Source organism: Glossina fuscipes, unplaced genomic scaffold, assembly GCF_014805625.2.
Source record: "Glossina fuscipes isolate IAEA_lab_2018 unplaced genomic scaffold, Yale_Gfus_2 0, whole genome shotgun sequence".
NCBI classification, from domain to species: Eukaryota; Metazoa; Arthropoda; class Insecta; order Diptera; family Glossinidae; genus Glossina; species Glossina fuscipes.
This window is the reverse complement of record NW_023998414.1, coordinates 27,450,699-27,465,434: the sequence shown is the minus strand read 5'-3', so window position 1 is coordinate 27,465,434 and position 14,736 is coordinate 27,450,699. Positions and strand designations below refer to the sequence as shown.

Here is a 14,736-nt window from a genome sequence, read left to right as displayed (position 1 = left end):
AAGAAAAAAAAAAAAAAAACAATTAAAAAACGGACACCCTTAGGTCCATGTTGTTTGCCATGAAATCATAACTCGATTATAAGGGGACTTGTTAGCCTATAGTTAGCAAAAAGCTGCCTACTTATCGCTTTGAAATGAATGTAAACTTGTAAGCCATCTATCTATACATTGCATGCAAATTAGAGAGGATTACAATCAAAACGATGTCTTTTGGGTATGTCCCTGCCTTTGGATTAAAACAATTTTTTATTGTTTTTTTTGCGGTTCGAGCCACTATGCATATCTTTCATATCAACAATAGGTTTATTGTTGACTGCCGGACTGCCTGCCTGCCTGCCTGCCTGCCTGCCTGACTGCCTGTCTGGCTGACTAAACGATTATTGTTTCTCATTGTATGTTTACGAGTGACGATGATGATAATGTTATTCTTGTAATAAAACTTGCTATTATTGTAATTATATATTACTCTGATGGACCAATAAAATCAGTTTATCAACCAGAAAATAAAATAAAATAAAAGATTTTTTTTCTTCTTCAACTGCATTGTTGTCATGAAGCCTTCGGGTATTTCCATGTATGCATATAGAATGTGAACGAAAGGGCATTAAGGTTAAGAAAGATATTTACCTTCATAAAGTTTATGCAAAATATAATTGAAATTTCAACTGAAAAGAAAAGAAGGAGAGAACTAAGAGATTATAGGGACAATGAATGCCTCTTGAATTAATAAAAGTTATTTTTATTTATATTTTTATTGAAGCATTGTTAATAATATATGTTTAGTAAGTGTAGATATGATTTAAACAAGCAGCAGCTGTTTTAGCTGTGCTTTCCATTGATAGATTTTTCAATCAGTTCGTGTTTGATGATAATGGAAATAAAAAGCAATTTGAATTTTAAATTGATTTCTCATTTCCGTCACAGACATATTGGCACAGACACTTTCATTAACACACAGTCTGGATTACGTGTTAATTAAAGTGAATAATAAAAAAAAAATAAAAAATACAAAGATAATAATTTAATAAACTGACCTTTAAAAGCTCTTTGAAACCTAGAATTATAGTAATATTTGAATACTTCAAATACATAGTCGAGTAAACTAAAAATAAACTTTTTTGTGGATTGAAATTTCATCTCGGGTAACGATATCATGGATAGATATAAAAGACTGCGTCATTCGCAACGCATGCTATGCATGAAGTGAAGTAAAGTAAGAAGTCATATTTCTTAAATTCCGTAATACGTATTTCGCATACACAGTTGACGAGTCAGCTCGGGACATATATTAGATAAGCGTCGCGATTGTAGTAAATAAGTTTATAATAAATGCACTGCACGCCTATAAGCAGGTCTATCTAGATATTCTTTAGAATATTTAGTTTCGGATCGACTTAATTCATTCAGAAAATCATATTTCAGATTTTTCTCGCATCTCGTTAACGCTATAAGACGAGAAATTCAATTCTTTGTCTCAGATGTTATCAATTCCTTAAACAATTTTCCCACATTTTTACGGAGCCGCAATACTCTCGTCGATCAGTACATTCAGGTGTAACGATAAACGCGAATTTTTTTTCTATTAGATAGCCCGAAAATTTCTTGCAGTTTTTCCCGACAACAGATTAAAGTAACTTTCTCCAGTTAGCTACATAGATAATTAGAGTTAAAGGTATATATAGTTCTATTTATTTTCTATAAAATATTCAAAGCGATCGGTCGTGTCATAGTAATGCGGGTCATTTTTAAAGCGAAAGATCAAAGGGTGCACATAATATATATTTTACTTTTTGATTTCAAAAAAGGTAAAGGAGCTGCCGAAGTACATAGAGAACAGAACAAATTTGGCAAATTTCATAGCGTGGAAAGTTTTCAGTGAAAGCTTTATCGCATTCTGGTAACCCAAATACCACAGCTGACTATCAGCTAAAGGTTATGATTGAAGCTGATCGACACATAACGGTTTGTGAGCATCGATTGTTTTTCATTACGCCATGGCAAGAATTGTTAGAACTTGGATGGGGTGTATTACCGCAGTCAGCATATTGTCCTCACATTGGACGATCAGATTATCATCTCTTTCGCTTCTTGCAAAATTCTTTATCCGGCAATACTTTCAATTCGGATGTCCGTCTAAATTCATATATGCCTGAAAAGTGACAACTTATTATTGAACAAAATTCCAAATATATTTAAATTTCATAAAATTCATTCCTTATGGTAAATAAAATTATTTCATAGCGAAAGACCGCAAGAAATTTATGAGCTACGTAACAGATTCTGAAACAGGGATGCAACGACACCAATGAGTGACTTTCGAAAAGTCGAATAGTGTTTAAACGTCTCTTGAAATATAAAATAAAATTTTAACTTTTTTTTCGTTTACCACATTCCTGTAAGCACCATACTACGGCACATATGCATATTTATTAGTTTAGCAGATATGAAAAAAGTTTCGCTTTACGATGACCTTTATTCAGGGCAATACTGGTGGCTGAAAGCACCTTTGCTATCCGCGTCTCTTGTTTATTGTTCATACACTACAACAACAAATATAAGATGTAACTATCTACAAAATTATTTCACAAGAATATCAAAAATTAGCCACGGCCATCCAGTGTTATGGCATATAGGACGGGCATAAAAGATTCGGTCACAAACCAATAGAATTTCCTTACAATTTTTTTTTTTTTTTTTTTTTTTTTAAACATAATGCTCGCGTACTCGGCTCGGGTATATAAATAAAATTGTCGAATACTAAAAATGGATCGTACAACATATCTATTCTCTTGCGCCAATTGGTTAGCCCTGTCATCTTGTATCGCTTCGTGCAAATTGCTAATCACATTCTTTTAATAACAAACGATCAAATGATCATTTGTAATTGAGAAACCGAAATCTTGACGTGGGCTTGATTACCGCCGAAAAGGATACAAAAATTTAAATATTTATTTCTTTCCAATAATAATAAAACATTTTAACATTTTTTAGAATCGTCTATGGCAATAATAAAAAATTATTCGTTATAATCGGTGTTCAAAGTTGATTTGAAATTTATTGTGAAAAATTTTTGAAAAACAGGAGAACAAATATTAATTGGATTGAAATAAAAGTCTCCAAGTTTTCGAATACATTGAGATAAATGCACGCAAGTTAAAAGATGTTTATTATAAATCGAAAATTATTTTCATAATTGTGTTGCAAAAAATCGTTTTGATAAACCTTGACAACTTCCTGTCCAAGTAAACCTGTTTTTCATAATATTTCTTCCTTACACCTTCGATTGGTTGCTACTATAAATTTCATATTAATTATATATAACTTTTTTGTTACTTTAAAACAGGATTATTTTCACATCGCACACATACGCGCACAAAAGTTTTTATATTTATATATAAATATGCAAAAACATACACACCGGAAACAATCAAATAATTATGGAAGCAAAATGGGAAGTACATACACACAAGAGCTCCATGGGCGTTCCTCATTAGCAATAACAATGGATATAACAAAAAAAAAGTTAGCAAGAACTTAACGTTTTCCACCAGCAAGTATGCTTAGCATATCATGTCGTCCATTTCAAACTTGAAGAATATTAAAACCGTTCGTAACGAATAGCATAAGTAGAAGGCATTGGAATACCAGACATAAGCCAGATTGTTACGTACAATTGTATCAATTAATAATTCAACTGAAAAGCCAGTGTAGCTGGCAGGACAAAACTCTTCATGAAGACAGTCAAGCAGTCGCGTGTAAGATGTGTCGTCCTGGCCAGGTACTTGACCTCAAGTGTTGGCGTTCGAGATTAGTTGATGATCGCACCAAAGTAATTTGCACTATTTGCCATAACTCCAACTTAAGTAACTAACTGAATCGGATATTTTAACATCATGTGCTGTATCGGAGGTTACGTATGCACGGCGTGCATAATTTAATTTCATTACACCTTCATTAGTTATCTCTTCAATTCATGTAATAGTAAGGAAAGGAAATGTGTCTTAAAGTGTTTTTTATTTTTACTAAATTTTAAAATTTAATAAATAAATTCAACTTTTTTTATTACTTCGTCATAAGCAAAACAACAACAGCACTTGACAACAAAAACAACGCGATAAATAATGCACACAAATATACAAAACAAACAACAACGGTAAAGTACAATTACGGGGCATGCAAGGATGTGCTGGCAAAAAAAGTAAATTGAAAATATGCACTCGGTCCTAAGAAATCATTAAAATTCATATAAGAACTGTTTACATATGTATGCGGGTGTTTTGATGGCATTTGATGCTAGAGAATATATTTCATTGCTTTATTTATGTTCTTCTGGTTAGCCTACAGCGGAAGTAATTGTAGGAGCATCTACTCTACGAACCAAGAAAAATAAAAAAAAAAAAAAAAATACAATAGTTCCACCAACTTTGTTTCGCATAGAAAGAAGAAGATCGTGTCAGGGTAGACAGACGCGGACTATTCTTCTTTTAGCATTACCATTGTTTTAGTTTACGAGCACTTACAAACAACACTTAAGCGGGAGGATGTGTTCAGCAATAAATGCAATTGCCATGTACACATTGAACAACACATATTTGCAAAGAAGAAAAAAAAACCACTTGCCAATCAACTATATATAAATGTAAGCACATGTATTAACGTATATATATATAAATATATCTATACATAAATATTCAACGGCGGTATCTCATCATATTTTTTGTACTATATTCAACATTTACTGACTATTGCCGTTGCCGTTCACGTACACAGTTGAGATTATACAGTAACAAACACTTAAAAAAAGGTATAATCATTAGAATCTTCACTTTTACATGCGTACACACAATAATAAAATGCATTTGAATACAACATTATTTTGCACGTATGCTTTAGTATTTTTGACTACATTACGGAACGTTTTGTTTTTTTGTACGAATGTGTTGGAATTTCGGCTAACTGATATGTACCAATCTATCTAAGCATAATCACTTTAGAAATATCCCATAAGATTGTTGAGATTAGAAGTTAGAATCACAAAAACAAACATGAATAATATCTTGTTAAACGGCAAAAACACTTGTTTCAATTTCTACTTTGCGTACACCGCACTCTGGGTGCTTATTAGAGTTCAAACAAATAAACACAAGTTTGTCATGATGGTGAATTTTTATAAAGATTTTTGCAATTACATTTAGCAGATACTTCTTTTTATACATTTCATGTGATCTTTAAAATATATTTTTAAAATAATATGTAAAAATCGACTTACAAATTGAATTTCATCCGCTGCGACTTCCGACGCCATTTTGGACGTATACGATTCTGGTTTAATACTTTCTTTTTGATTGTCTCTTTTCATAATCCAAACAATGATGACAACACAAAATTTATCACTTTAATCTGAGTGCTTTTTCATAAAAAGTAATTTTATCATATATAAAAAATAATAAAAAATTCGATTTTAGTTTCTTTTAAGCTACGCTTAAATATTTTTCTATTAAGATGAATTGTAATTTATTTAATTCGTAAATGCGCCTAATTATATCATAAATAAAATGATTTCATATTTCAGCGTTGTGAATGGATGAATTTATTTTTTTAAGCGTTGTTATCATTGGAACTTAAGAAAATTACGATATTAACAAATAGAATTTGAGAAACGTGAAATTGAAACTAAATTTGTTTTTTCAATAAATCGCTAAGAGTTATATATAATTCATAATAATAATCTGGTAACCCATTGTAGTTAAATTTCTTCTAGCAACCGATCTAACCTACAAAAATTAACTTTTAAAAATGTTGACCGTGCATTATGTTTTAAATAGGTTTTTTAAAAGCTTAGAATGATGGCGGGCACGTAACATAATCTGATAAATAGAAACAAAAACAAGTTTAATTGTTTTCAATAGGTAAGTCAATTCTATATTTTGCCGCTTACGCCTTTATTTTCAAATTAAGTTATTAATTTTTTTCTCCCAGTTTGTATTTATGTCGTAAGTAATTCTTGCGGTTTTTCATTTATCGTTATCCAAATGGTTTCTCCACCTTAAGCAATTCTTTCTTAAAACACAATGATTACTCGTTTGCTAACTTCACTTCTCAATATAATTAATTAGCGGAATTGCACGTAAAATAAAGAATAAAAAAATATAACAGCTGAAATTGACCTGAAAGCAGAAAGCAGATAGACAGCGGACATTGCATTTCTGCGAACGAGGGATTACGGAAAACAACTAAGAGAAATTGATTTAAGTTGGTTTATAAAAGAAAAATCGGAGTATATTTTAAATTTTTTTGCAGAAAAAATGTGAAGAATAATTATTATTGTTAAGGTATTAAAGCATAATTTAAGATAATAAAGTATTTTAAAAATAAAATTACACCGAATAAGTGAGGAGGAAAAAGTGGTTACACACATAGGTAACAAAAGAAGTTGCAAACAAAGTGGTCGTTAGTTAGTTTTTTGTGTTAATTATTTGAAAAAGTCGGTAGAAGAAGTTACGCAAAAGTTAAAAAGCGACTCGGCAAAAGAAAAAGGGTAAAAAACGAAATAGCAGAACCAAGTCACAAAATACTTGTTAAACAAAGCAAAAGTAAAACAGATCAATTAAGTGCTAAAAACCTGTACTTTAACGTCCGTGTGCGTGTGTGCGAGTTTAGGTGCGTGTGACAAGTGTTTATTTATTTCTAACTGAGTGTCTAACGCACATATAAATGAGTAGTGATACTGCGGTGTCGGCCAATAATGGGCCACGCGTTGTAACCATTTACAAAACAGAAACGGGTTTCGGTTTCAATGTGCGTGGCCAAGTATCTGAAGGCGGCCAGTTGCGTTCTATTAATGGTGAATTATACGCCCCTTTACAGCATGTTAGTGCGGTGTTAGAGAACGGTGCCGCCGAAAAAGCGGGCATCAAAAAGGGTGATCGTATTTTGGAAGTGTAAGTTTGAAGCTCTTATAATTAATTAAATAAAAAAAAAAGAAAAATTAATGCACGTTACTCTAATCAACAAATCGGTTGCCGAATTGCCACTTACAGAAAAGTCATTTCACATACAATTGATTTTCATTTTGTCGTATTTGAGATGCCTTTCCTTTGTTTTGTTCTTATAAGATAAAAGAATGAATGACCTGTTTTTTTTTTTTTTTGCCCTCCCTGGATATTTGACTCCAAGTGCTTTTGAAATAATATTTCACACGTACGAGAATAGAACTCTGCTCAAGCTGCAATTAGTGGTGTAGTGGTGATGGCAGGTAGCAATTGGGAGACGCGTGTCATAAGCATATACGTACGCGAGTATATTATGCCATTGAATAAAAATGCGGCAAATAACATGATAATCAACTAAAGTGTAGTCTTGTCCCAGTTGGGAAACAATAATCATTTAAAAATACGAAACATTTAAAAGTTGTCTTCAATATAAGAATATTTATGTTTAACTTCTTCCTGGCCAATACTTATGGGCCATTTATTTTATGTTAGGCCCATTGTAATATTCACCAATGAATTTTTGAGGCTAATTAAAATAAACCAATTTTTCTTCGCTATCATGTATACATGTGTCCGTCACAAAAACCAAAAGAAAACTAGAACTTCAAAATCGATCTATCGATCTATTATCGATCGATTTATTATTGCAGATGTTAATGAATACTATAGAGTGCTTTGCATTTGCAATTGGTAAAAGCAAAAAAAAAAAAAAAAAGAAACAACACTCTCATGTAATGGGATATAAAAGGTTCTCTTTCAGGCATGTATACATTTTTGTTTCTTCCTCCCGTTTTTGAGATATATATGATTAAAATATATCCAAAACAAAACAAAAAAAAAAAAAAAAAAAAAAAAAAAATGCTTACCTCAATATATTTAATTTTATTGATTTTTACGTCCGTCATCTCTAGTGTATTAGCGTTGTTACCCATTGTTTCAAAGGTAATTAAAGCGATCATTAAAAATTTATCTAGCACATTGATTAATGCACCTCCGATCGATAGATTATAAATTTCGACATATTAGTATACCTTGGAAAATGAAAACTTTTGTTCAGAATAGTTGGTGTTAAAATGATTGTTAGTTAGCCGCATGAGAACTTCTCACACATACTGCTTTCATATTGGAAGCTTATTTTTCAGATAATCACTAGATCGAATGTTTTAATAGAGAGAAATAGTTTTCCGAGACCTTATAAGGCATACAAATTTTTGATCAGTATCAAAATCTGAATCGATCGGTAATATATATTTGAATATATATAATATAGTGAATAATCTGTTAATCGTAAAAGTGAAGATACCGCCTGCAAATTTCTCAACAACACTGAAAAATTCTTGTGTCCGCATTGATATCGAACGAAATATACGCATCCAGTATAATGTTAACTGAAGAGGCAAAGAAAGAAAATTGGCTTTTTCAATTATTACTCCTAAAGTAACGCAGATACAACGAGAATCTTATAAAAATGAAAAAAAAAAAATAAAAAAACTTGGCTGGTGGGTATAAAAAATACGACCACAGCCGAATATAACTCTTTTGCTTTTCTTCATTTCATTTTGTAGACATTTTTCAGCATTTTTTTTTTTTTTTTTTTTTTTTTGCCTTTGTTTCTACCTGCTTAACATACCGCGCACGTGGCCTCTCACTTATTCATTTACGCGAGTGAAATGAAGTACAAAGCAAAGAAAAGGAACACAATGAACGAAACAGGAGAGCTGTACTTAAAGAAACATTTTTGATGATTTAATTTGCGCTACAAATGAAGCTTGAAATAGGTCAACCTATGTCTCCGATAAAAAACGAAATCTTGCGGAAGGCGTTACTTTCTCTATTTAATGAGAAGAATTTGACATGATCGGTGTAAAATGAACATGATACGATAACCAATGCGAAACAATGCAAACTGCAATAATTTCGAAAAAATGCAACTAAAAGTCAATGGTAGAGTATTTTTTATTAGCGGCAAGTTTCGTTTAGGATAATGTGATTAATATCTTCGCCGCTTTTGTAATATTTGTTGCTGATCTTGTACGATTCAAACAAGTCATGAACGGCATAAACAATTGAGCGGTCTTTGTGAACAAAATCATATTTTAGATAAATGGTTCCTAGGTTTAAACTCATCAGAAAAAGGAAGTTCGATTATTAAGGAAATTATAATGTCGAAAATGAATCCTACAGTTGTGACTGGCTATGGGATAACACTGGCCTTCTTAATCTAATCGCGCCCGTGGACTAATGTTACGTCGGGGCTAATAAAAAAAGTGATTCGAAAATTGAAAAAAAAAGAAAAAATGTTAAAATATGTCGACGCACGAATCGACTGGAATTCGTTATAGACAAAGACATGGAATGAACAAGTCAGCACAAAGATTATCCGCAAGTTGATTGCGAATTTTCAAATTTCCCGCAAACGGATGCCCCAACTTGCGAAAGTGTCGCAATATGTATTCTTCAATTCTTGTGATTCTGGTCGGTGGTATTTACATTAATTTGGCCATTGTGTAAGATTGTTCCGGGATCACGGCCGATCAAGAATATATATATCTTGCTAGGTTTTTAAAGAATATCTTTAGGTATTATAAGCATTTGAAAAATATAATTAATCAGTTGTCTTTCTTAATTGTTAGGCGAAGAAGATCGGAAGGTAACATATATGAGAGAAAATTTAACTAGAAAGAGTTTTGAGAAGCGTGATACAATCGCTTTGCAACAGATGTGTTATTACTTTAACAAAATCGTCCGATTACTTTATTTAAACAATTCGTTGAGAGGTAACCTATCTACAAGATCGGGTAATTACTATATATTCCTGTGGGTTGCAAAACGCTGGGCAAACACATGTTGAATCAAACGATTTAATTGTTTTGGTTTTTTTTTTTTTTTTTTTTTCTTATGGATATAAAAATTAAAAAAAACTAAGAAAATTACATTCGGCTGTAACTGAATCCTTTATATCAATGAGTTTTATTTTAATAAAGGTGAAAAAGAACAAACCTTGTTTTCATGTTCTATAATTATTAGTGAGTGGTTTCAACAGTCATTCCATACAGGTATACAGGTACGTATGTAACGTTTCAAGTTGATAAATAATGTGATAAAAAGCCATAGCAGGGATGTTCTCAGTTTATGTTACTCTATAGAAGAGACCGTTTACCGACTTCAATTCACATGCAAGATGTTTCGAATATTTTTGCCAAATTTTCACGGCCAGGAAAATGTTGTGGCATTGGCACTACACAGTCGAGAAGGTCGTTGAGAATGTATAAACTTTATGGAATGTATTGGAAACGTTTTGCCAAAATGAATATATCCTCAGCTGCCGGTTGTGGACGTAAAAACAGTTTCCCCTTCTTTAAAACTGAAAAAACAATATATAGGAACTCAAGTTTATTTTCGAGTACAGTAGCAATTAATACGCTTGACTTCCGTTCTTGGTCGTCGTTGCCGAGGAAACTGCTATTTAGAAACTGAATTTTGAGTTTATAGCGGTTCGTAGCAGATCCAAGTCTCCAATAAATCATTTTATTTGACAGTAGATAGCAGTAGTAGATAGCAACTTCACGGTCTTTCTGAAATCAAGACGCGCGCGCATTATAGCTTTTAATAATGTCGAATTACCGCAATTTTTTGGACTATACCTGGACCTTTTTATATAGAAAAATGGATTCATCAAATTTTGAATGTGTCCTATGGTCCGATAGTAACATTCAAATATTTTTTCAATAAATCATTTCTAAATTTGGGGTTTGAAAGGCGTGACAATAATAGTTCAGATGAAAGTAATATAAACGGTGACATTAACGAGACGAGTGATTGTGCCGTAAGTGAAGATGAACTGAATACTGCTAGTACGATATTATATATATATTTTTTTGCTAAAAATCATCTTATAAATTTGAAGTGCGTCTTATCGTTTGGTGCGTGTTATATAATCTGAAAAATTACAGTAACCAGATTTGAAGGTTGTACTTCTATGAGTTCGGCGGGAGTTTCTCTAGCAATTTGTTTGAAATATTGATCTCATTCTGCAGTACGCATTCTGACGACACACTGCCATATATTGCATTCGATTTGGATATTGCATCTTTACTACATTATCAACTAATTCAGCCTAGAACATGAGCTTAGCGTGAGCTCGCCCGCTTTGGAATAAATTTTCAGAGTTTTATACGTCCTTTCACTCCTAAGTACAAGATGACAAATCATATAAATACTGCTAGCTGTTTCAGCAAATCATTGCCTAGTTCATGTTTCTTCTGCTGGAGCCGCTCTATATGTACTTGACGTTCAATTTTTATATTACAAAACCTTTGGATTAGAACTTTCCCTGGTATTGATTTCGCTATAAATAATTAAAAATCTGAACAAAAATCATTTCATTATATTAATTATCTAATTGGCTGCATACGAATTGAGAAATATATATATATATAGAGAGATGTACTTGTCTTATTCCCTTTTAGCGAGAGAAATAAAGAAATTTCTTATAGAAATTTTTTACTAATTAATTGGTTTTGCAATACAAACGGCCTGGACTATTAAATGGTGCATTTTCATCGGCTAAAGTACTTTCACTCATTAATATTAATTCTACAAAATCATTCATATGGAAAACTAAACATTGACCAGAGGCAATAAGTAAAAGTTTTCATTCAACTATATATGAAAAACATTATATTGTTAAACTAAATGAACAAGCGATTATATTAAATATATAAAATATTTTTGTTATTATTTGTAAATATAGAATAATTCAATACATAGGCAGAGAAAGAGAGAGCGAGAGAGAGGGGGGGAGTGAGAAAGAACTCGCTATAGCAAGTAATATTATTTCGCACATTTCGAACCAACTCAATTAAAATTAATTTCAATTAAATGACCCGTTTGACATACATGAGTTGCTAAAGAACTTGAGCACACATACAACAACAACAACAACAACGACAACAACAAAAAATTGTAAAGAGTTCACCTCCCTTTACACCCACGACCATCAAACATGTGCACCTTCATTATTGTGATTATTACCCACATACAGTCACTATTGTTTGTATTCGATCTATAAATGTTGATATTAAAAGTATATCCTCTTAATTATTGCACTTTTTAATTAATAAACTAATTAGAGATTGTAATAACAAGTTTGCTTAGTTCTTTTTTCTTTCATTATGTTTTTTTTTTTTTTTTTTTTTCCCCCATTTTTTAAGAAAGAAAAGTGAAGCGAACACCAGAGAAATTAGGTGCGAAATGAGTTCGTTTGTATTCGCTCACTAAGTTTTATTGCATCAATTTGTCGGCGTTCACCTAAAGTATATGTACCGCTGTCAAATATTTATATGTGCAATGCATTATTTTGATTATTAGCTTAAAGAATCAATTTTTTTTAATTTTTCTTTTTTTTTTATGCATTATATTTATGGTTACTTTGAAAATTACATATTCTTAGTTTATCATTTTTTTTATAACGGAAAAAAAACGCATTCCACATGTACTTCATAGAAAGTAATTATTAGGTAGTCCGGAAATTTCTTTCGGTTTTTCCCATCATCAAGTTAAAATAACTTGCTTCCGGTACCTAGGTAGATAGTTAGGGCTAAAGGTATATGTATAATTACGTAGAGCAGCAGGCTTATGTTTATTTTGTATGCAACATTTAAAGCGATCGGTCGTGTCATAGTAGTGCGACATCATTTCTAAAGTGGACGATCAAAGGGCTCATATAATATATATTTTACTTTTTGAACCGAAGCACATAGAGAAATACGCGCTATATACGGAACTAATGCTGAAACAGAAAAAACATTTTCAAATTTTTCTGTGAAAGCTGTACCGCATAAGTCAATTATCGGAAAAAGCTGAGGCTCAATTAAAGGTTATGATTATGAGTTAATCGATACATAGCGGTTCGAGAAGTACTTAATTCAACGAGAACAACTTTTGATGATCGCATGAAAAGAGTGGAATTTGTAAAAAACATATTTGGATATTTGGATTCGACATGATTTAAAAAAAATTCATTTAACATAACACATTAATACCAAACTTTTCATTTCTGAAGAAAATTGTAAAAGGTGATGATAAACGGCTCCTATACGTAGCTAAGCAAAGCAATAGATCATGGTCAGAACACAGTGAGTCATCTCAAATAACCTCAAGCCCGGAGATCCATAAAAAGGAGATTGATTGCTGTCAGTTTCTGAGGCGTGGCAAACCACTTAATTCGAAAGTATGTTGTGAACAACTAACCCAACTAAATCAAGCCTTGCAGCAGAAGAATCCAGCATTGATCAACCGGAAAAACATTGTTTTTCATTATGGCAATTCGAGACCTCGTACTTCTTTTCTCACGCGCCAGAAATTATTAGAACCTGGCCGAGGTGTATTATCGCAACCAGCACGATCCGATTATCATCACTTTCGTTTCTTGCAAAATACTTTCAATTCGGATGTCAGTCTTCAGGCATATATGCCTGAGGAGTGACAACATATTACTGAACAAAATGGCAATTATATTTAAATTTAATAAAATTTATTCCTTATAGAAAAAAAAAAAAAAAAAATTTTATTTCATAGCGAAAACGCGCAAAAAATTTGCAGACTTATCCAATATATGTACAAAAATGAAATTTAGTTCATTCTTCAAGACATACTTTATAGACTTTTTGGAGGCATTGAATCTTGCCACTGGGTGTTGCAATGAATATAATGTTTAAAAAAGCATCTTTATACCCATTAGGGTACCGAGATCCTCAGAAGGGATCATTGTCAGCTAGTCGTTCTGTTTTAAACGATCAGAGGCAAATATTAATAGATGCATTTTTAATAGGCGTGTGTTGGTTAAGTTATGCCCGTTCGCTTGTCTACTGTCTACTGTCTACTGAGCAGAATCAACTTGAAAGATGTAAGCGGTCAGGCAATAAATACGCCCACATTGTGCGAAAAAATTGCAATTTATCATCTCAAGCAGATGCAAATCCTCATAGAAATATTTCGCAAAGTCATCTAACACATTTACAACTGTTGCTTCTCTCAACAAAGATTATGTGGAAGATTCATAAAATTGATCTATCCGATACGCATGTTTCACATCAACCTAGTACGCCGAAACATTATCGTTCGGTCATTCATCTGGAGAAATTTTAAAAATTGCAAATTTCTTTCATAAAACCCACTTTCAGTCACTGCAACCATAACCCAATCCAAACTGCAAAATGCATGCACGGATATTAGATGGGCAGTTATACCAAGATCGATTCAGAAAACAATTGTGAATCGATCGCTCTAAGAAAAGTGGCGGCTAACGTAAGATCATCTGGGTGTTACATATGCTCGTAGGAACATAAAATGCAAAGTACCACAAGTGATTTGGGGCTATAAATGAAGGGTCTATCAAGATAAACTCTTTTCTTCGTATAGGACGTATATGGTGGAAATAAGATAAAATGTATAAGTAATAGACTATGTAAGATATTGAATTGATTTGCCTAAGATGCTTAAGGGAATATATTTAAGAATATTCGGGCGAGGATTTGACACGCCCACAAAACTATCAATATTAATTGATTTTTATATAATTACCTTTGACGTGCACTTCGCAAGAATTATTGCTTTTTTTGTTTTTAAGAATAATGCATAGGGCCAAGCATTTTCCACTTTCAGTAGATGTCTTTATATACAAAGAAACAATTCGATAAGGGTGTGAAGTTATATTTAAATATAACTAGCAAAGACACAAACT

The 14,736-nt window shown here is 32.1% G+C and overlaps 1 protein-coding gene across 1 annotated transcript in view; it reads left to right on the top strand.

Annotated features, from left to right (window-relative positions):
• Positions 1-6,307: 6,307 nt before the first annotated feature.
• LOC119637020 (sorting nexin-27) overlaps positions 6,308-14,736 on the top strand; it is a 34,401-nt gene continuing 25,972 nt past the window's right edge. The window contains 1 exon segment of the mRNA XM_038032796.1: positions 6,308-6,941. Coding sequence (XP_037888724.1) covers positions 6,715-6,941 — 227 coding nt within the window. The 5' untranslated portion in view covers positions 6,308-6,714.